Here is a 24,216-nt window from a genome sequence, read left to right on the forward strand (position 1 = left end):
ATCAAATCAACTAATAGTTACGGCATGACATTATAAATCAGTACATTGAGTTCATGGGAAGTCCGTGGACATAACGTGGAAACTACACACTGCACAGTGTGGATGTTTAGGGGTGATGCAGCAGCCTTGCCTGGTGCTTTTGAGGTAGGCAGCAGTCAAACAGGCCCTAGTTCCGTTCACTCCCCTGAGACAAGGAACTCTCCCATGTGGGACAAGTACACAAGTTACCTCCTGAAACAGTGACCCCTGGTACATTTAAAAAAATCCCGATGGTGGTCACTTGACTACCAGGGACCCTCAGTGATCCACAGCTCATCACAGGTCGAAAGTGAGAGTAGTGACCATTAACTCAGGGTTATCTTTCACGGATCCACCTGGTGAACAAGCCTACATCTTTTCTATCCTCAATGACCTAGAGCAGCTTGTACAGCACCCTACCCGTATCCCTGACCGCCTTGGAGAGAGCTCCAACATACTTGACCTCTTCCTCACAACTAATCCTTCTGCTTACTCTGTTAATCTTTTCTCTCCGTTGGGCTCCTCCGATCACAACCTTATTACCTTAACCTGTCCTATCACTCCGGTACGGCCTGTGGACCCTCCAGGGAAACGTCGTCTGTGGCATTTTGGAGCCGCAGACTGGGAGGCCCTCAGGCAGTACTTCTTTGATTTTCCCTGGAATGATTATTGCTTCCATGGCCGTGAGCCATCTGAGTGTGCCTTGCGCATTACGGAGGTTATTCTCTCGGGTATGGAAGCATACATTCCTTTCTCATATCCTTTGACTAACACAAGAAAGCCTTGGTTTAATCACGCTTGTTCTAATGCTGTCCGCAACAAGGAGAGGGCCTACAAAAGGTACCGGAGCCAACCCACCCCTGAATCACATCATCTTTACGTTTCTGCCCGGAATCGTGCTAAGTCTGTTCTTCGCTCTACTAAAAATAATTTCATCCATACTAAATGCTCTCAACTCTCCAACTCGAATTCTTCCCGCTCCTTCTGGCATCTTGCCAAAAATCTTTCTAACAACTTTACCTCATCATCCTTCCCTCCTCTTTTCTACTCTGATGGTTCTGTAGCTATTTCTTCTACTGATAAAGCAGATCTCTTCGCACAGACTTTCTCCTCCAATTCTACCTTAGACGACTCCGGTGCTGTTCCTCCATCACTTCCCCCCTCTGACTTCCTCATGGCTGACATTAAAATTTCTTCAGTTGATGTATTTTCTGCCATCACTGGCCTCAGTACTAACAAGGCATATGGGCCTGATGGGGTCCCTCCTGTTGTTCTCAAGAACTGTGCTTCTGTGCTTACACCCTGCCTAGGCAAACTCTTTCGTCTTTGTCTGTCAACTTGTACCTTTCCTTCTTGCTGGAAGTTTGCTCTCATTCAGCCAGTCCCAAAGAAGGGTGACCACTCCCAACCCTCCAACTATCGTCCAATTGCTTTAACGTCCTGTATTTCAAAAGTTTTTGGGTCAATTCTTAATAGAAAAATTTTAAGGCATCTTTCCTATCACAACCTTCTTTCAGATCGTCAGTATGGGTTCCGTCAGGGACGCTCCACTGGCGATCTTCTCACCTACCTTTCAGACTCCTGGTCATCCTCCTTTCGGGACTTTGGCGAAAGCTTTGCCATTGCTCTTGACATCTCAAAGGCTATCGATCGAGTCTGGCATAAATCATTAATTTCCAAACTGCCCTCCTACGATTTCTATCCTTCTATCTGTGCCTTCATCGCTAGCTTCCTTTCTGGTCGTTCTATAGCTGCTGTTGTAGACGGCCATCGTTCTTCTCCTAGATCTATCAACAGTGGTGTTCCTCAGGGCTCTGTCCTATCACCAACTCTCTTCCTTTTATTCATCAATGATCTTCTAAGCTGTACATCTAACCCTATCCACTCATACGCTGATGACTCCACCCTTCACCTTTCCATTCGGTTCCCGCAACACCCATCTCAACAGTTACTTCAACAAACAAGGGATGAGGCTATGGCACACCTAATGTCTGACTTGGCTCGTATCTCCGACTGGGGTAAAAATAATATGGTTGTCTTTAATGCATCTAAGACTCAGTTCTTACACCTATCAAGCCGACAGAATCTTCCACAGGTATACCCACTAATGTTTAATAATATTCAGCTTAATCCTGCATCATCCTTGAACATGCTTGGGGTTTCATTTACTCGGGACTTATCTTGGAAAGATCATATTACATCTCTTGTAAAATCTGCTTCCAAGAGATTGGGTGTGCTTAGCCGACTCCGCTCTTTCTTTACCCCTGCGCAATTGTTGACTCTATACAGGGGTTTTATCCGCCCCTGTGTGGAGTACAACTCTCATGTGTGGGGAGGTTCCCCACATACAGCTCTTCTCAATTGGGTGGAGTCAAAGGCTTTTCGTCTCATTAACTCTCCTCCTCTTACTGACTCCCTTCAACCTCTGTCTCTTCGCCGCACTGTTGCATCTTCATCTCTTTTCTATCGCTACTTTAATGGTCACTGCTCCTCTGAACTGTCTGCTTGCATTCCTCCACCTCTACGACGGGCGCGTAGCACCCGTCTGGCAGCAAACTCTCATCCTTTTTCTGTCCAACTCTCTAATGCAAGAGTTAACCGTTACTCCCAGTCTTTCATTTATGCAACAGGTCAGCTCTGGAACTGTCTTCCTCTGTCTGTATTTCCTGCTGCCTATGATCTCCAGTCTTTCAAACGCAGTGTGTCCAGGCATCTCAAAATGATCGGATCTTGAATTTGGCTCTCTATTGTATTTTGTTTTTCTCTTGGAGGGAACTGTTACTGCGGGCTCATGGCCTTTGGTTCCTTCTTTCTCGCATTAAAAAGAAAAAAAAGAAAAAAAAGATCCTAATCTGTGCTTATATTGCTTTCTTTGCATTGGGGAGATTGAAATATATACGACGGGTGTCCTAGATAAAAGGGGGCTCCACAGTGTGAATGTGCAATGCACAGAGTGGATGTTTAGGGGTGGTGCGGCAGCCTTGCCTGGCGCTTTTGAGGTAGGCAGCAATCAATCAGGCCCTAGCTCCGTTCACTCCACTGAGACAAGGAACGCTCCCATGTGGGACAAGTACTCAAGTTTCCTCCTGAAGCAGTGACCCCTGGTACATTAAGAAAAATCCTGATGGTGGTCACTTGACTAACAGGGACCCTCAGTGATCCACAGCCCATCACAGGTCGAAAGTGAGAGTAGTGACCATTAACTCAGTGTTATCTGTGCAGATCCTAATCTGTGCTTACATTGCTTTCTTTGCATTGGGGAGATTGAAATATATACGACAGGTGTCTTAGATAAAAGGGGGCTGCACAGTGCACAGTGTGGATGTGCAATGCACAGAGTGGATGTTTAGGGGTGGTGCGGCAGCCTTGTCTGGCGCTTTTTAGGAGGCAGCAGTCAATCAGGCCCTAGCTCTGTTCACTCCACTGAGACAAGGAACTCTCCCATGTGGGACAAGTACACAAGTTTCATCCTGATGCAGTGACCCCTGGTACATTAAAAAAATCCCGATGGTGGTCACTGGACTAACAGGGACCCTCAGTGATCCACAGCCCATCACAGGTCGATAGCAGGAGTAGTGACCGTTAACTCAGGGTTATCTGTGCAGATCCTAATCTGTGCTTATATTACTTTATTTGCATCGAATAAATTGAAAAATGTATAATGACGTGACGCGACACTGCGTACAAGTACGTTGTTTAAAGGGTGTCTTGTAGACAAAAGGGGAATGAACTTACACGTAGCTATAAAAGAAAGTTATTCGGACAGAAAAAGAGTCAGCTGAGGATTCTCGTGCAAATACTTGTCTATTTTGTTTTTGAATGTCTCAATTGAGATACTGTTCACGGTATCTGAGGGTAATCTGTTCCAGATATTTACAACTCTGTTAAAGAAGAAGTATTTTGCTTCATGGGATTGGAAACGCTTTCCCATAATTTTGCAGCCATTACTTCTGGTTTGACTCGACCGGTCTATATCAAAATATTTATTCATGTCTAAGTTGTCATATCCCTTCATGATTCTGAAAACTTCAATAAGGTCCCCTCTTAACCTGCGCTTCGTTAAGCTAAATAATTTAAGTTCTTCAAGGCGTTCCTCATATGGTTTGTTTCTAAGTCGTGGTATCATTTTTGTGATTCTTTGTCGAATTTTCTCTAATTTTTCAATGTCTTTTCTGTAGTACAGAGACCAGAATTGCACACAATACTCAAGATGGGGGCGCACTAGTGAGTTGTACAAGACAAGTATGACTTTTTCTGATTTAAACTCGAAAGTTCTTCCAATAAAACCCACCAGCTTGTTTGCAATTTTAACCACCTCGGTGCACTGCTTACTTGGTTTTAGGTCATTTGATATTATCACACCAAGATCCTTTTCATTGTCTGTACTTGATAACTGGATATTGTTCATTTTGTAGTTTGCATGGACGTTGTTACTTCCAGTATGAAGTACTTTACATTTTTCTGTGTTGAATTTCATTTGCCATATTTCTGCCCAGCTTGCTAAAGTATTAAGGTCATTTTGTAACTCCTCCCACTGTGATTTTGATGTTACTTTACTGGTTATTTTAGTATCATCTGCAAATTTGGATACTTTACAATTTAGACCCTCATCAATATCATTTATATAGATAATAAAAGGTATCGGTCCAAGTACTGAGCCTTGGGGATCGCCACTGATCACATTACGCCATTTGGATTCCTTTCCGTTTATCACAACTCGCCATTTTCGGTCTGAAAGCCAGTCTTGTAACCATTTCTGCGTATTTCCTTTTATTCCATGTGCTTCTATTTTGCTCATGAGACGCTTGTGAGGGACAGTGTCAAATGCTTTCTGAAAGTCGAGGTAAATTATATCTACTGCTCTTGAGTCATCGTATGATTTGTAAACATCATGGAAGAAGTCCAGTAAGTTAGTTAAGCATGAACGATGATGTCTGAATCCATGCTGTGAGTCTTTAATCATATTATTTTCTTCTAGATAATTAACTATTCTATCTTTTATAATTTTTTCCATTAACTTGCACACTATTGATGTTAAGCTGATTGGTGTGTAATTTCCTCGGTGCGAATCATTTCCTTTTTTGAAAATAGGTGTTACATTTGCTAGTTTCCATTCACATGGAACTTTCCCAGTACTTAACGATTTATTGAATAAGACAGAGAGTGGCAGCAGTAACTCATTTTTTGCTTCTCTGAGAATTCTCGGTGATATTTTATTGGGGCCAGGGGTTTTGTTTATGTTCGTACTATTTATGGCTGACAGGATATCGTTATTATGGATAGCATAGTTACTAAGGACTGTGCAATTTGCTTGGTTTGTGGGTAGCAGTAGGTTTCTGGTGGTGTTTTCAACTGTAAAAACAAACGCAAAGTAATCGTTAAGAATGTTTGCCATTTTGACCTCATTTTCTGTGTGTTTGCCACTGCTCGTTTCTAGAGGACCTACTGATGTAGTCATAACCTTTTTCTTTCTAATGTAACTGTAAAATTCTTTAGGATTTGATTTGCAAGTATTAGCAATGTGGATCTCCAGTGCTCTTTTGCTTTGTTTAATAAGTCTTTTCGATATGCGGCGTAGATTTTCGTACTGTAATTTATCATCATTATTTTGTGTAGTTTTATATTTATGGTATGCCTGTTTTTTGGCTATTAAGTTTCTTTTAATTTCACTGGACCACCACTTTGGTTTACTATTACCAGCTGGGCGTCTGTTACGTAGTGGCACACATGACTTTACCACTTCGTTAAATTTTTTGGTGAATATTTCTCATGCTTGGTTTATGTCATCGGTTTCAGACATTTGATTCCAATCCGCAGTTGCAAGTAGCTCTCTGAGCCTAGTGAAATCAGCTCTACGATAATCTGGGACCTTTTCTTTGCTCTCCATTTCTTTTACTTTTTCAGTAGTAATATTGAACTGCATAATTCGGAGCTCACTTGAACTAAACTCAGATCCTATTTCAACGTTGTTGACTAGGTTATCATTTGTAGTCAAGACGATGTCTAGGATATTGTTTCCTCTCATTGGGTATTCTACGTGTTGGGAAAGAGCGCTTTCTTGAAGATTCATGTAAAGCTCTTGTCCTGAGTGTGCCGTTAACGGTTCACCCCACTTTGTTACCGGTAGGTTAAAGTCTCCAAAAATTACGCTATCCTCTTGACAACAAATTCCGCAATTTGATCATAAAGTTTTTCATCTATCTCCGTTGACTGTGCTGGAGGGCGGTAGACGAGACATATTTATTTTGTGTGAATTAATATTTAGCTGAACATAACTGGCATCTATGTTGGTAATACTGGGTTTGGATAGCACAAGGGGGTGGAGACTAGTTTTCACATATAGTAAAACACTGCCATCAGCTCGATGTGGTCGCTCACAGTTGAAAATATTGTACCCTGTTAATGAGTATTCTGCAAGAAAGTCACAGTCAGATGTGTTAATCCAGGACTCTGTGATGCCAACAATGTCATAATTTTCTAGGTAAATAAGAGATTCTAAATCCTCAAACTTGTTACGTAGACTACGTGCGTTAACATAGAAGACTCTAATTCTGTCCCAAACAGTTGGTGTTATGACTCTGCAGGTATTTACATTGAGGTTACTGCTCCTGGACGTTTCGCGTTTTTTTATTTGAAGATGGTGGCTTTATCGTGTAAAAGTGTACCTAGCCGTGCCGCACCTAAAGAGGAGGAGGAGGAGGAGCAGGAGGAGGAGCAGGAGGAGCAGGAGGAGGACTATTATGGTACTCCTACACTTATTTTTTATTTTCTATGAGTCTCATCAAGTCTGCAGGTGTGGCACAGGGCTGCACTGTTTTTTTGTTATGCTTGTTTTAAGTGGGAAGCAGGACCAGGATGATCATGAAAATTCAGTGGATGTGGAGCGGTTGCACTGAGGCAGTTGGACAACATTCAAAATAAAGCCATTAGATTAATCAATAATCCTGCCATTATGCAGGACCTTCCTCCATTATCAGTACGTAGAGATGTTGCATCTTTAGCATTATTTTAACGATATTTTTACCGTAAATGCTCTAATGAACTTGCTTCAATTGTGCCTCCCCTTCACATTTTCTCCCAAAATACTCAGGCAGCGGGAGCACCCATGAACTCACACTCTCTCCCCCACAATGCAGAACCTCTCTTTATCTAAATTCATTTATTGCCAGAACTACTACTCTTTAGAATTCACTTCCTGGGAGTTGCTTCCCACAAACATTTAACCCACTTTCATTTATATCCAGTTGTTATAAATATTTTATGAATGAAGGACATGGACTTGTTTATTCTATTTTCCTTTGTTTTCCTTCCTCCATTCATTGCCTCTTAAAAAAAAAAAAAAAAATGCTAAAAAGGATTTGATTTTGTGACAAAGTATCCAATTCTATTTTGCTTTGTCATCCTCAGAACAAATAATTGGCCTACTACAGTATCCACTATTGCATCATTTGTATTGATTATAATGGCTCCAACATGCTTGGATGCATCAGTCATGGTCACCTAATGGCAGCACTCCATGCTCCTTGATCTCTGGCAGCCTCCCTATTCAGTCCCTTATCCCTGAGGCTCTATGACAATGTCCCAGGTGTTTTTTGGTTAAATCTCGCAATCCTACCCCTGACATTCACACTTCTCACCTTCTACACCCAATGTCATCCTCAATCCTCTCAACATGCCCAAACCATCTCAATCCACCCCTCATCACATCAATACACTGAGGTCCCATCCTTCCTATCAACTCTTTAATTGCAATCCTAACTCCCCATGCCTCAAATTAAAGGATGCACTGCACATCCATCTAATCACTGTCATTTCTGTGTGTCTGAGCCTATGAATATCCTCTTCCTCTACTACCCACATCTACCTACCATACAGCATTACACTCCTAACACACGCCGCATCCAAAGATCCCTTAGCATTGTGGGAGAGCCCTTGCAATGTTAGGCAAGGCAACAGCTCCCTGAACTTCCTCCAACAGTTCCTTACCCTAACCACAGAGCTAGCTTTAGCCCCACCACCTGCACACAAATTGTCCTCCAAATAACAAACTGCCCCACACACTCAAGAGATTCTCCAGCATGATAAATTCTTTCACACCTAACAATCTCCTAAAGCTTTCCCCAACACACTGCACATACAACATCAGCATTATTTCACAGTCTACCAATAATTCCACTACATATCCTACGCACCCACTTTTCACAAACACTGCATACCCTTGTGGCAGACTGCACATGGCCACATTTCCTCTGCTTTGACAGTACCACCACCAGCCCTAGACATTATCACATTTGTTTTATCCACATTTACTCTCAAACCCTTGTGCCCCAGTCCGTCTCTCCATTTCATAAATCGTTCCTCTGTCTCTTTCATTCTCTGCTATCAACACCAAGTCATTAGCATACTCCCAAGGAAGTCCATTTCTGGTCACATGAGAGATAAGTAATGCATCAAGTTAGTATGGAAATTTGCAACAATTATACGGAAACATGTCTGGGTTGCTGATGATTACTATGAAATAATAAAACCAGGAAATAATAATGAAATAGGTTGGCTTCCATATCATCATCATTATCATCATCATTTTTTCATCTTCTATTTTTATTTTTTAAGTAATGGATGCAGTATTAGGAAATACAGCTGCCCGTGTTCTACTCAGAGTCAAAAGCCATGAATAATCAAATGGAGACCTTAATGATCACCACCCTGTCTCCATTATATGCAGATTATTACAGATGGAAGTCTGCGATTCAATCCTGAAACCATACTGTTCTAAGTCTGTCACCCTATCAACCATGGAACCGCGCCAGTGACTCTCTACAATTTAACTATTCTGCGTATGCCGATAAATGTTATATTACTACCATAATCTCACTGGCTATATCTGGCAGGCAATGTGATACCCATTTATTTAAAAAAAAGAAAATGATACCCATTTATTAAAAAAAAAAAAAATGACACCCATCTATTTAAAAAAAGGTGTGTCTGCAGATGGCTAGGCCTAAAGGTACAGCCAGAGTTCTGGGGACTTGAATGATTTGTGAATGAGTGTCTGGCCATTTCCCTGAGATTGCTGTTAACAGTTCCCCTAATTCATGCATTAACTTTCCCCATTTTTTGGAATCTACCTCATCCCATCCTTACATACGAAAAAACGCATTTCGCAGCCAACTTTTTCTGGATGCAGTGCAGTACACAGAACATCTGCTGCTTCTGCGTGAACACTCTGTAATAAAAAATACTTTCAGCATGAAACACATGAAATCTGATTCTTACACAGTATTGTATATAGAATTACACTACTCCACATGGCTAAACTTTCAACTCTACCGTTGTCCTACCTCTAATAAAAAAGAAGACGCTGATCAACACCACGACAACAACAGGCACCAGCAGGAAAGTGACCCGGATATGAGTGTCAGAGGCCAGAAAGCAAATGCCAGCCACAGGGTCAGCCTGGACCTTGGTAAGGGCCATGATGGTGATGGTGAGCACCAGTGGAAGCGACCAGGCCACAAGGTGGAAGTAAGCAGCTCGACGTTCCAGCTCCTCACCCAGCACTCCAGCTGCTGCATAACACACATGTTATTACAGGTATGCACTTGCTCTACAGTATTAGGCAGTCCAATTCAACTAGAATTAGACTGGTTGTTGTTGCAGCCCCATGATCATCTGAACATGAACCAAGTAGAGTGCAGACAGAAGCTGCTCCTCTCCTGCAGTCCATCATCCTCCTTTCAGAGGACAGGAGATGACGGATGTTGCCCAGTTACACCTGTGCCATCGTGTGAAGGAGTCCAGCACCAGAGGCAGTTTATCAGAATGGAAAAAAGAAAAATAGGAAATGATGAATCTAAAATTTACCAGAAAGCACGATGTTTTTCTGTAATGAGGAAACTAAATACAACAATTAAAGCAGAAAAATGTGGAAAAATATAATCATCATCATCATCATCATCATCATGACCTTTTTTCCATCAAAGGATGGATGACTCATGTTGGAGGCAAACGAATATTGGGCTAATTGGGCAAAGTACTCTGAGCAGCTGTAAACAGCTGAGCCTCCTCGTGGAGGGCTGCCATTGGCAAATGTACAACCAGTGACTGCAGTCTCACCAACTGGTGATGCCATGCCTTCTCTATGGGAAATCAAGAAGGCAGTGGATAGATTGAAAAGTGGTAGAGCAGCTGGTGTTTGTGGCATTCCAGTGGAACTGACCAAAGCTTGGGGTAAAGCCATGATCAGGGTATTACATGCACTCATAGAAGCCACTTGGCAGACTGATATCATTTCTCCTGACTGGGCAAGAGGTTTGGTCAGCCCTATCTGGAAAGGGAAAGATCAGAATGACTGCAGTAACTATTATGGTGTTACAATGATCTCTGTGCCAGGCAAGGTTCTTTTTACATTCTCCTGATGCATATCTGGGACCAACTGCCAATGTTTCAGAGGCATGAGCAATCCAGATTCACACCAAGGAAGTCTACAGCTGACAACAATATCCCAGATCTTTGAGTTCTCGTGGATGGTCACCTTGAGTATCGACAAGGTCTGCTCCCAGCCTATGTAGAGCTCATGACAGCATCTGACTCAGTATATTAGGAGGTACTATGGGAACTCCTGCAACCGTGGCATCCCCGCAGGAATAATCTGACTGAGTGCTGGCCTTTATTCAAACATTGAGGGTGCTATCAAGTGTGGAGGAGGAACAACTGACTTCCTCCCAGTAAGTACAGCAGTAAGACAGGGATGCATCCTTGCTCTCACGTTTTTCAACACGTGCAAGGATTAGGTACTTGGCTGACACTGTAGAGTATCAGCTGGCAATTTCAGGGTTGCTGTCCTTGACTTTGCTGATGATTCGAAGACACTGTAGAGTATCAGTTGGCAATTTCAGGGTTCCTGTCCTTGACACTGCTGATGATGCACATTATCTTAACAGAGTCGCTAGAGATATTACTAAGTGCCCTTGCAGAATTTAATGAAAATGCAATGCCACTGGGATTAAAGGTCTTTTGGGCTAAGACCAAGGTCGAGACATTTGGTGGCTAGTTGGATGAAACATATCAATCCGTCCAAGCATATGATGAGAATGGGGAAGTCTTGGATAGATTCAATTATCTTGGCAATGTGGTACAACAGCAGGTCAGATGACAGGGCTCTTGCTAACTGCTGATGGTTGTGAGCCATTTGGCTCCTAAGGTTTCAGATTCACGAGCCAAAGAAACTTTGGTAGCCAAACTGACTACGTCTCAAAAGACTTTGTAATAAACTTGTAGAGAAGTTATATATATATTAGACTTGTGGCTGATCGGTTGTTATACGTGAGTAGTTTCTAATCTTCGTTCCCATTTGTCATGCAATGACAGGAGAGGTAAAGAACAGTATGGGACTATTTTTATTCGTCTTGGAAATATTAACAAAGTCTCTCACACACGAGTGAATTATAGAGTCCCGCTAGCTACCTCCCTGTTTCGCTCTCTCTCTCTCTCTTCCATGTTGCTAAGCCCTTCTCCCTACTACCTGCCTGTTCTATGGCTAGCCTCCTTCTGACTCTGCTTCCTAAATTCTGGTGTAGCAGGGGTCGTGTCACGTGTGTTACACTGTTGTTGGAAAGTTCTAGAAGCCTGTGTGTGAGTATGTGTGTATGTGTGTGTATGGTCACGAGGCGCTGTCGTGTGCCTATAAAGCATTCCTTGAGTTAAGAGTGTGTAAGCATGTTTAGCATTGCTCAATTCTCGCAGACACAATACCTTCTCATCATCTGACTTCCTACTTCTATCTGTCTCTCTATCTATCTATTTATCTATTATGATTTGTAATTATAATGTGGATTCCTAACATACGAGCCAAAATATTTTACAAGTAATAAATATATTTATTTATGTATTTACACATCGATTATTATTATACATTCACAATGGCAAGAAGGAGAGACTTAATAATCGATCTCAGCATGCTTTTTTTCTCAATTAAGTGAGATTTACTTATTTTGCAGTTTACTGGGTTTTGAAGTGGATATACTGTATTTTCTCCTCGCCAAAAGGCAACTTGCTTGTAAAATTTGTTCGCCGAAGGGAAAAAATACTTGCATTTGCAAGATGTGGCTTGCCAAACAAGAGCTCTGGATGATATTCCTTGTCACATTGGCCTGGCCTGTGGAGTTATGTATTCACTCAGTTTGGCTATTTGGTGTTGCTGTTATTTCTGTAGAAGGACCAAAATTCATATCTTCAAGGCACTGGTGCTCCCTGTCTTATTCTATGGCTGTGAGACATGGATGCTGAACAATGATCTGAAGGGGTGAACTAACTCCTTTGGTGCTAAGTGCCTTCACAGAATCAAGAGATATGGCTGGTACAACTGGGTACGTAATGAGCGACTACTCCGGAGACTGAGTCAAGGCCTATTACCCACATAATATGTCAGCACCAACCTCAGTTGTTTGGATATATGGCCTTTTTCCTGAAGCTGACCATGCCCACAGGGTTGTCTCTGAGAGTTAGCCCGGGATGGAGACGAAGGGTAAGGCAATGGAACTCATGACTGGAAGCAGGCTGATCATCCATGTCAAGAGATACTTAGAGGGGGAAGAGTCGCTGCCTGAAGGGTGTATGCCCCTCCATCATGGTGATGATGACAATGGGATTAGGGATCTCAGTAAGACTGAAACCTGGTTCAAAGATCTTATTCATGTAATTTGCACGGCTTACCTCAAACTCTACTGTATTTCATTCCATTACCCACATACTACAAACATTACACAGGATTTAATTACTCTCCCAACCCTTGTGATGCATGACTCATGGCCACTCACTTTCACTGTTACAGTGCTACCAATTACCCAAGCCATCCCTACATATGTTTTACTTCCATTTAACTTCAGCCCATCAGTTCTCTCTCTCCACCACCTAAATCTCACTATGGCCATCCCTCATTCTCCACAACTGGCACTAACAAAATAATTACCAAAGAAAACATATTCTTAATGTCAAATGACACTGTCTCAACAACAACAACACACAGCAGAGAACTCAGAACAGAAGCTTAATCTCTATCTATCTATTGCCAGATGTCTCAATCCCGTTTGGGGTGGCCACAAACAAATCGCCTCCAAGTCGCCCTGTCCCCCGCCATTTCACTGCCCTGCTCCCAACTCACACCCCCCTCTCTCATATACCTCTCCACCCCATCCCTCCATCTCATCCTCGGCCTCCCCCTCCCTCTCCCCCCCTCCACCTCACTCACATACACTCTCTTCGTCAGTCTTTCACCCTCCATCCTCTCCACATGGCCAAACCACCTCAGTGTGTTTCTCATAACGCTTCCTATCACATCCACATCCAAACCACAACGCTCCTTTATATCCTCATTCGTCAGTGAACATTTCTCTCAAGCACCCTTCACTCTCACTTGCTAACTATACCAAGCAGGAAAATAACATGCCATTTCATATATTATTATAACAGTAATGCCAGCACAATACACACACAGCACAGACTTCATGAATACAGTATACTCATTTATATATACATATATACATCATCTAATCCATCCATCCATCCATCATCCAATCCTACATTGCCCAATGAGGAGCATAGGAGCCCGGGGCTAGGTAGTTGGTCTTGACATGTGAGATGAAAGTGACCAGCCTCACTCATCCCTGAGTGGCATTACATGAGCAATCAACCCCAACCATCCCTTGGATATAAACCTTCACCAGCTCAATCCGACTGGAATGCAATAATTACCCACTAAACCACCAGGCGCCAAAATTTGGTTATATGGTTACCACCCAGCATAGTAAATGTTTTCCTGGTGTACAGAACCTTACTACATGCATCATAATTCACCTGAAACCACTATTCTACAAGTTTACAAATGAATGCACACACACACACTCTTAATCTGCTGAGTCTCAAGTTTGTGAAAATCGAAGCAGAACTTCAGTGAAACAAGATGCGCCCTATTTACAAAATATAAATCAATATTTCCTCCTTAGGCATTTGCTAACAAGAAAACTCAATCTTGAATGGAGGGCTTTGCATGTCACTGAGGGATACTGTACTATGAACAATGCAACTTGGAGAGGTATGAAAGTTCACAAATGCTTGCAAGGTCTTGCATAAGGGTAAGCTGTAGTGTATTGGACATGTAGAAAGATTAGGGGCAGACAACTCTGTCAAGAGGTGTATAAGTAAGAATTCAGATGGAAAAACAAGACACTGTGCAAGGAAAACATATAACAAGGTGCTGAGAAGTAATTACTGTACATGATGAAGGGCATAGCTAGGTATGGTGCAAGAGACCAAAGCATGGCCCACATGTGGCAGAAGGAAAAGAAAAAAAAAAAAACACCAAGTTCATAATACCTCTTTTGGGTCCCTGAGGGCCTAGAGCACAAGTGGGCACAAGGTTTATATGCAACAACTGAAAAAGCTGTTTTAAAACATCCTTAACTCTAGAGTGGCAGGCAAAAATCTCACTTTTCACTTATATTTGACCTGTCTTTTTCATTAATGGATGGGGTATTGTAAAAACCTAAGAATATTAATTGGGCTACATTCTTCCATCTACAAACAGAAACCAAGAACATCTCTGTAGCTTTCATAATTTCTCTCAGGTGACAGGCTTAAATCTAGTACAGAGACTTTCAGGCATAGTGGGGAAAATATATATATATATATATATATATATATATATATATATATTAAACCCTCAATATAATGAACCCTTTTATTGTGAACTTTGGATATAAAAAATGGCCAAATCGCAACCAAACTTTCCCCAGATTTTGCGAACAAATTTCACTACATGAAGGGGAAGTTCAGGAATCAGCCCACAGTGACAACAGCATCCCTTCCTGGCACAGTAAGTGTACTTCAACAGCATCCCTTCCTGGCACAGTAAGTGTACTCAACAGCATCCCTTCCTGGCACAGTAAGTGTACTTCAACAGCATCCCTTCCTGGCACAGTAAGTGTACTTCAACAGCATCCCTTCCTGGCACAGTAAGTGTACTTCAACAGCATCCCTTCCTGGCACGGTAAGTGTACTTCAACAGCATCCCTTCCTGGCACAGTAAGTGTACTTCAACAGCATCCCTTCCTGGCACAGTAAGTGTACTTCAACAGCATCCCTTCCTGGCACAGTAAGTGTACTGTAACAGTACTACAATACACTGTATTTTTATTATACGTATTGTATTTACATGTACAGGTAGTCCTTAATTCATGCGAACTTTTTTCACGTGATTTCGGTTATCCACGAATTTTTTGTACAATAATCAAAACATAAAATTATAGTATTCAAATAAATAATTTTAAAAATACAGTATACGAGAGAAATAAATAAAATATAAAAATGCCTACCTGCTGCCCGTGTGCATACATATATGTGTGTGTGTGTGGGGGGGGAGGTCGGTATACCACGCACCACACAGCAGTCAGTTTGAATCCGACGGTAGAACTGTGTGTGACTCGCGAATCGTTTTCTTTGTGGCTTATTTTTCTGCCTTCCAGTGATTGCTTGCCTTGTTTGCCAACATGGGGCCTAAGCATAGTGCTAATGATGCATGTGGTAATTCACCAAAACGGACTCGTAAAATGATGTTGCTGACAGAGAAAGTTAAAGTGTTGGACAAACTTAGGGAAGGAATGTCGGCAACAATTCGCCATCAGGACGATTCCCTGTCATTTATTTACATATCAGTTTATTTAGCAAGTACAGTACACTAGTTTTTTACTTAAATAAGTTATAAAATCCCCCAGAAAATTAGTTATTAACGTATTAATTAATCAATAATAATGACAGGGAATCGTCCAGGGTCCGAATTGTCCTGACGGGGAATCATCCATGTTTTGACAATGAATTGCCTTGACGGTGAAATGTCTCAGATCTGTATGTTTGGGGTAAATGAGTCAACTGTTCATACAAAAAAGAAGGCAGAACGTAGTATACGGGAGGCAGTGAGGGCTAGTGCACCAGACTGTGCTAAAGTGTCTCCACCAACGCCTGTGAATTGTCTCGGAACAGTATGTTTGGGATGAATGAGTCAACTGTTTGTACAATAAAGAAGGCAAAAATATTCCTTCCATCTGGTCCTTACTTCATCCCCATGGGTTAACAATCTACCACCTACATCCTTCACACCATCACATTTCTTTCCACTTTCACTTCTACATTTCTGCACCTCTTTCCAGAATAACTTCCTATTTTCAGAGTACTTTGCATTCATTTTTCTTCCTAGATCATCATTTACCTCCTTCTTTTTCCTCTTCAGCAGTCTCTTTACGTGCTACATGCTCTCAATATATTCAGTTCTTATTTCAACTGAACCCCTGTCCTGTAACTACTTTAGCCACTTCCTCCTCTTTTCCTCCATTGCTCTCTTAACCTCCTCATCCCACCATGCTGTACCTTTCTTCTTTGTTGTTACTCTTGCCACACCACACACTGCTTTAGGATTCCTACCTATGCAATCCCTATATGCATTCCACAGGCTGTCCAGATCCATTTCATTCCAATTCACTGATTCTAACTCCTCCTCTACTTTGGTCCTGTAATCATCTGCCATTTCTTTGATCCTCAGCTTCTCAACTTTCAGTCTTTCTCCCTGACTGCTCCTCTCTCTCTTGATCCACCTCACTCCTCTCAGCTTGCTCTTGCATACCACAATCATATGATCTGAGAGACCTCCACACTGTCCTCTCACAGCCCTCGTATCGGCAACCATTCTCATCATCGACCTCTCTACAAGCACGTAATCAATCAGGCTTTTTTCAACATGATCCCCGTTCCCTCTATACCATGTATATTTATGTGTATCTTTGTGTCTGAAATACAAGTTACAAATGCACAACCTCCTCTCCTGACACATATCCTTTAGTCACTTCCCATTATAATTTTCTCCTGGTACAGTACTCCATAACAACCCAACATGTCATCCTCAGGACCAGTGCCTACTCTTCCACTCATATTCCCCATTACAATCACTTTATATCTCCTGGGCATTTCTCCCACTACTTCACACAGCTCATCCCAAAACCTGTCTTTCTCTCACTCCTGTCCTCACACGATGCATATACTACAATCACCACTTTCACCTTCCCAAACTTGACCTTGACATACATACACCTTGAACTGACACATTTGTAGTCTCTCATTCCACTCTGTCACACCTCATTCATCAACAAAGCAATTCCTTCCCTACATCTTCCTCATCCATCATGCCCAATCTTATAAATTTCACACCCTCCCACTCCTCCACTTCACACCCTCTCATCTTCGTTTCACACAATGCCATCATGGCATATCTCGCACTCTTGAACATATTCACCACTTCCACCCTCTTGCTCTCCTCATTCACACCTCTCACATTCCACATGGCCATGCGAGTCTGCCCATTTGGCTGGGGCCCTGGGCAGGTATTGGGCCCTCCGAGGCTCTCTGAAACAACTGCCATGATTAAGTGATTTTGGATAGGGGAATCTGGGGGACGTTCAATCCCGCCAGAAACCTCGGTTATATGTTTACCACAATAAACAGAAAAATGTTTGTCATACAACAAAATCCCACTGTTTAAGGAAAAAAAATACTTAATAGGCCATAATGACAATGTTACAGAAAAAGTATGTCTGATAATGATGAATCATATCATCTGCATCATACCCACCACTGATTACTGCTGTTATGCAGTTTGCGCCTAGATGAACCTGGGGCTGCAACAACAATGCAGGCTCTGGATTACTATCATAACCATAATCATACAAGATTCCTATACCTCCTCTGACAGTACATGCAGCCTTACCATATGTCTTGAAGCTGGTGTGAAGGGAGTAGGAGAGGATGATTAGCCAGACCCCAGCTGCCACCATGAAGTAATAGATGCAAACAAACACAACCACACACGACAGGTCACCTCCAGAACTGTACAATACAAGCATAAGTCACAGGTCATTTATTCCTCTACACAGCTATGCATAAATAAAGCATGTACACCCAAAAGCAGTAATTTCTCCCCACCTTAGTAGCCAGAGTCACGGCCAGTGAGCGACCAGGCGATCAAACACCCCACACCCACCAACCATACCCCAACCCCAGTGTAAGCATTGTTGTATAGATGTGAAATGACCAAAGCTGGTAATGTGACAATGTGTCATGATTGTTTTTATAAACAACCAGAACCAGTAGGGGTAAGTACAGTATATAAAGGCATTTACTGCAGTAATACTTTGCTGTTATCCACATCATATAAGAAAGGCATTAAAATGAAATAAGACCTACAATGTATTATGTGTTATTGTCTACATATTTACATCCTATATTATAATGTTACAGATAAGTATAGTACAGTACAATGAACAACATCTGCTGAAAGATATGATGTTTTTTCTCATACATTCTCGCTCCTACCTCGAACACCCTTCTCTCTGGGTTTCAGCCTCCACCAAACTCCTTTCTTACCCTCTCATCCCCCACTCTCACCCATTGTTAACCAACATAAAGACAGTGACAAAACGATCTGTCACGTATTGATCATATTAATATTATCATACCCCTCTGCATTAAGCACCAACAAATTAATAACATGAAATACTTTGGTATACCTGCCAAGTATTTCATCCTGTTGTAAACTGTAATGTAACATATGCAGTGCAAGTTGGACCTTGTGTTACAAGGACATAGGGTTGTTTATCATGAACACAGGTTATGTGTAGTTTTGGATGTCCATTAATTCATATTAACTTGGCAATTTAAGCCTTACATTATAAACACGCAAGGTTTATGTTCCTTTCATTATTGGATGAACGAAATGAATCTGGGACCAGCTCTGACAAACTCTCTGCTTTAGCGAAAATATTTCGACCTCTCGTCATAACAGTCACACAACGAATTTATGTATACGACTGACCCACATTCAGTCATATACATAATGAGATTGTGTCGCTATTGCGACAAAAGGTTGGAATATTTTCATCAAAGTAAAGAGTTTGTGGTCTGTCAGAGCTGATCCCTGATTCATTTCGTTCATCCAATAATGACAGAACATAAACCTCACGTGTTTATAATGCAAGGAATAAAATGCCACGTTAATAAGAATTAATGGACGTCCAAAACCACACATAACTGTTGTTAACAATAAACAACCCTATGTCCTTGTAACGCAAGGTCCAACTTGCAGTGCATATGTCACGTAACAGATTACAACAGGATGAAATACTTGGCATGCATACCGAAGTATTTCGTGTTAATTTGTTGGTGCTTAATACAGAGGGGTATGATAATATTAATATGATCAATACCTGACAGATCATTTCATCACTACCTTTGTTTATGTTGGTTAATAATGGATGGGAGTGGGGGATGTGGTGGTATGAGAGTTTGGTGGAGACAGGAACCCAGAGAGAAGGGTGGTGAAGGTGGGAGTGAGAACGTTTGAGAAATGACATCATATCTTTCAACAAGATGTTGTTCACTATACTATACTTACCTGTAACATTATATTATAGGATGTAAATATGTAGATAATAACACATTATACATTGTTAGATCTTCCAGTTTCATGCCTTTCTCATATGAGGCCTCCAGTCCTACAGGGGCATAACCCTCAAACCACTGTTTTCTAGATAAGACTGGGAATAACAGACTGCAACTCCCAGAATGAATGTGTTATCAATTTCAAGTAAAAAGTGACCATATGAGGGTCGGTAGGAGGGTCGGAAGTTGTGTGATTTTACCTGTCAGAAAAAGACCAACTCTGATCTGGTGTGCTACAGAGGCATAACTCTGAGTGAGCCACCAGCCAAGGAGAAATCGGCATTCTGTTATTACCTCCTACTCAGCCAATCATCCGCCGCCAGCCCCACATGTGCCTCTCTCTTTACCCCAGTGTTCCTGTTTTCCACCCGAGCCAGCTGCATGGATTTTAATGGCTAGATAAGTGCATTTTAACCAGGATTGCAGTGCCATCATGAGTTCTACTGACAGTGAAAATGAAGCTCAACCCCCACAACACACTCACAAGAGGTTAAGGAAGCCAGAAACGGAGAAAAAAAAAAATGTATCTAAGAAGAAACGTGACAGTGATAAATGATACGTGAGCCTCAAAACTTAGCAACAAGTGGCTGCACTGGTTTTGGGACCTCCCTGCTCCTGCCCCAGTAAATGTTTTGATAAAGTTGGTCTGGAAAATGCTCAAGAAATCTTCAATATCTACTGAGCTTTACAAGATCACACAGCACAGGCAAGATACCTGTACGGACATGTAACAGGTACAGAAGTGAAGAGGTCTGAGACGAAAGAAAAGGAGAGCAGATGAAAATCATCAAGAATCTACACTGTCAAGAATCTACTTTCTTGTTTCTCCCTTGTGACCGCGATTTTGGGAACCTTGAATGTGCACTGAAGGCCAGAATGTCTATTCAACTCCCCATTATATTCAATTCATGAATGAATGTAGGGGAATGAACCCATTCAATGTAGTGGAAATGAATAAGGTAATTTTTCTGCATTTTGATGTACTTCAAGCAGTTGTCACCAAACGGGGAATTAGTGGGAGAGGATTCAAGGATGCCCATATGTTTATTGTGCACAGTGACTATAAAATGAGAATCAAAGTGAAGGCTGGATATGGTTTTTGTGAGCCAGTTCCCATCAAGCTCCAGAAAGGTCGAGAAATGAACTATGACCCATCCACCTTTAATTTGCCTAGTATTCCATTGCCACCAAAATATACTAGTGTTGTTCCTCTCAAACCTGAGAAACTGAATGATCTTAAGGAACTGTGTAAATTCATGCACCAAGAGGAAGTACAGGAGGAAGGGGGTGTGGCCTGGAGGGTGACGAGTCTGACCTGGATGACATCCTTAACTACAAGAACACCCCCCCCCCCTCAATCCACTCAGCCACAGTGGGATCAATGGAATGTTATGTAATTATAATAATTATACAAGATGTTTCAAATCATTATCTTCCTATGTACCTTTTTACAGGTCACTGAAAAGAAAAAAACACATAAAAAAATAAATTTAAAAATTTATATAAAATTCACTATTCATCGTAGTATAATGAACTTTTCACAACTTACTATCCTAATAGTATATTTACTAAAAATTATGTTACAGTTTTAGTCATGCACATTTTTGAGGGGGGGCCCTTTGGGGTAGGGTGCAAAAAACAAACAAACATGCATTTCGAAAAGTTCTCAACCAGATGATTATAGTGACATATAACTTAAGATCATTTTACTTGAAATACATTATGTACCTCTTCTCAAACTCAGCTCTTCATTTACTCCAAACTATGATTTTGGGGTTACGCCCCTGAGCACTGGAGGCCTCATATGTTGCGGATAACAGCAAAGTATTACACATTAAATGTCTTTAAATACTTACCCCTACTGGTTCTAACTACTGTATCTATAAAAACAATCATGACACATTGTAACGTCACCAGCTTTGACCATTCCACATCTATCCAACAAAGTTAACACTGGGGTTGGGGTATGGGCGGTGGGTGTGAGGCGTTCAATCATCTAGTCGCTCACTGGCCGTAACTCTGGCTACTAGGGGGTGGAGAAATTAGTCTTTTCGAGTGTACAATATTATCATTAATAAATGAATACAACCTTACTTTTCAAAAAATGCATAAACAATATTTTCTGGCAGAGGAAATTTATGTTCATGATAAAAACTTAATCACAGCAGTTGTTTCAGAGAGCCTCGGAGGGCCCAACACCTGTCCAGGGCCCCAGCCAAATGGACAGACTCGCATGGCCATGTGGAATGTGAGAGGTGTGAATGAGGAGAGCAAGAGGGTGGAAGTGGTGATGTGTTCAAGAGTGCAAGATATGCCATGATGGCACTGTGTGAAACGAAGAAGAAAAGGTGTGAAGTGGAGGAGTAGGAGGGTGTGAAATGTGTAAGATCAGGAATGAATGGGCGAGGAACGTGCAAGGATGGAGTTGCTTTGTCGATGAATGAGGTGTGGCAGAGTGGAATGAGAGACTACAAGTGTGTCAGCTCGAGGTGTATGTATGTCAAGGTCAAGTCTGAGAAGGTGAAAGTGGAGGTGATTAGCATATGCACCATGTGAGGGCAGGAGTGAGAGAGAGAAAGACAGGTTTTGGGATGAGCTGAATGAAACAGTGGGAGAAATGCCCAGAAGCTACAAAGTGATTATAATGGGGGATATGAATGGAAGAGTAGGCACTGGTTCTGAGGATGACATAATAGGTTGTTATGGAGTACCAGGAGAAAATGATAATGGGAAGCGACTAAAGGATATGTGTCAGGAGAGGAGGTTGTGCATTTGTAACTCATATTTCAAACATAAAAATGCACATAAATATACATGGTATAGAGGGAAAGGGGATCATGTTGAAAAGCCTGACTGATTACGTGCTCGTAGAGAGGTCGATGATGGGAATGGTTGCCGATAAGAGGGTCATGAGAGGACGATGTGGAGGTCTGTCAGATCATATGACTGAAGTATGCAAGATCAAGCTGAGAGGAGTGAGGTGGATCAAGAGAGAGAGGAGCAGTCAGGGAGAAAAACTGAAAGTTGAGAAGCTGAGGATCAAAGAAATGGCAGATGATTACAGGACCAAAGTAGAGGAGGAGTTAGAATCAGTGAATTGGAATGAAATGGATATGGACAGCCTGTGGAATGCATATAGGGATTGCTTAGGAATGCTGAAGTGGTGGGTGGTGTGGCAAGAGTAACAACGATGAACAAAGGCACAGCATGGTGGGATGAGGAGGTTAAGAAGCGGTGGAGGAAAAGAGGAAGAAGTGGCTAAACTGGTTACAGGACAGGGGTTCAGTTGAAATAAGAAATGAATATATTGAGGGCAAGTAGCACGTAAAGAGACTAGTGAAGAGGAAAAAGAAGGACGTAAATGATGATCTAGGAAGAAAAATGAATGCAAGCTACTCTGAAAATAGGAAGTTATTCTGGAAAGAGGTGCAGAAAAGTAGAAGTGAAAGTGGAAAGAAATGTGATGGTGTGAAGGATGTAGGTGGTAGATTATTAACTCATGGGGATAATGTAAGAACCAGATGGAAAGAATATTTTGAAAGCCTGGTGAATGGGGGTAGACAGAGCAGAGCCACTGTAAACATGACTGGTTTTGGGGGTGTGCAGAGAAGGAATGCAGTGCCAGGAGACGTGACACTTGCACAGGTGAAGAGCATTGTGAAGCAGCTGAATAATGGGAATGCAGCTGGGGCTGATGAGGTGTATGCAGAGATGATTAAGTATAGTGGAGAGACTGGAATGAAGTGCCTTTTGTAGATATGTAGGAAGGCATGGATGAGTGAAACTGTGCCAGCAGAGTGGGAAAGAGCTGTAATTGTACCCCAGTACAAAAATACAGGTGAGTGACTTGAGTGCAAGAATTATTGTGGCATAAGTTTATTGAGTGTGGTAGGGAAGGTATATGGAAGAATTATTATAAAAAGTACTAGTGAGTGATAAACAGGTGGCTTTAGGAGTGGTAAAGGTTGTGTGGACCAAACATCTGCAGTGAGACAGATAGCAGAGAAGGCTTGTGAGAAGGACCATAAGGCATTTATGGCATTCATGGACCTGGAAAAGGCATACGACAAAGTGGACATGAAGGATTGTGGAAAGTTCTGCGCATGTATGGTGAAGCTGGTAAGCTGCTAGATGCCATCAAGAGTTTTTATGATGGGGCATGGGAAGTGATTCTATCTTGTGCGGTCTATCTATCTATCTATTGCCAGACGCCTCAATCCCGTTTGGGGTGGCCACAAACAAATCGCCTCCAAGTCGCCCTGTCCCCCGCCATTTCACTGCCCTGCTCCCAACTCACACCCCCCTCTCTCATATACCTCTCCACCCCATCCCTCCACCTCATCCTCGGCCTCCCCCTCCCTCTTCCCCCCTCCACCTCACTCACATACACTCTCTTCGTCAGTCTTTCACCCTCCATTCTCTCCACATGGCCAAACCACCTCAGTGTGTTCCTCATAACGCTTCCTATCACATCCACATCCACACCACAACGCTCCTTTATATCTTCATTCGTCAACCTGTCTCTCCATGTGACTCCACAGGCTCCTCTTAAATAACTCATTTCCACTGCTCTCACTCTTGACTTGTGTCCTTTCAACAACGTCCAAGCTTCATTTCCATACGTTAGAGTTGGTATCACAATACTGTCATGTAGTAACT

General features: G+C 42.0%; 1 protein-coding gene across 1 annotated transcript in view; it reads right to left on the bottom strand.

The window, feature by feature from the left end:
• The window catches only part of smo (smoothened, frizzled class receptor), a 174,668-nt gene that overhangs the window by 67,299 nt on the left and 83,153 nt on the right, over positions 1-24,216 (bottom strand). The window contains exons 7-8 of the mRNA XM_080268125.1: positions 17,828-17,946; positions 9,360-9,587 (exon numbers count right to left, since the gene is read on the bottom strand). Of these exons, the coding sequence (XP_080124251.1) occupies positions 9,360-9,587; positions 17,828-17,946 (347 nt within the window). The remainder of the gene's footprint in view (positions 1-9,359; positions 9,588-17,827; positions 17,947-24,216) is intronic.

This window comes from Coenobita brevimanus, chromosome 26, assembly GCF_032717465.1.
Source record: "Coenobita brevimanus isolate Jiangsu-jjx chromosome 26, ASM3271746v2, whole genome shotgun sequence".
NCBI classification, from domain to species: Eukaryota; Metazoa; Arthropoda; class Malacostraca; order Decapoda; family Coenobitidae; genus Coenobita; species Coenobita brevimanus.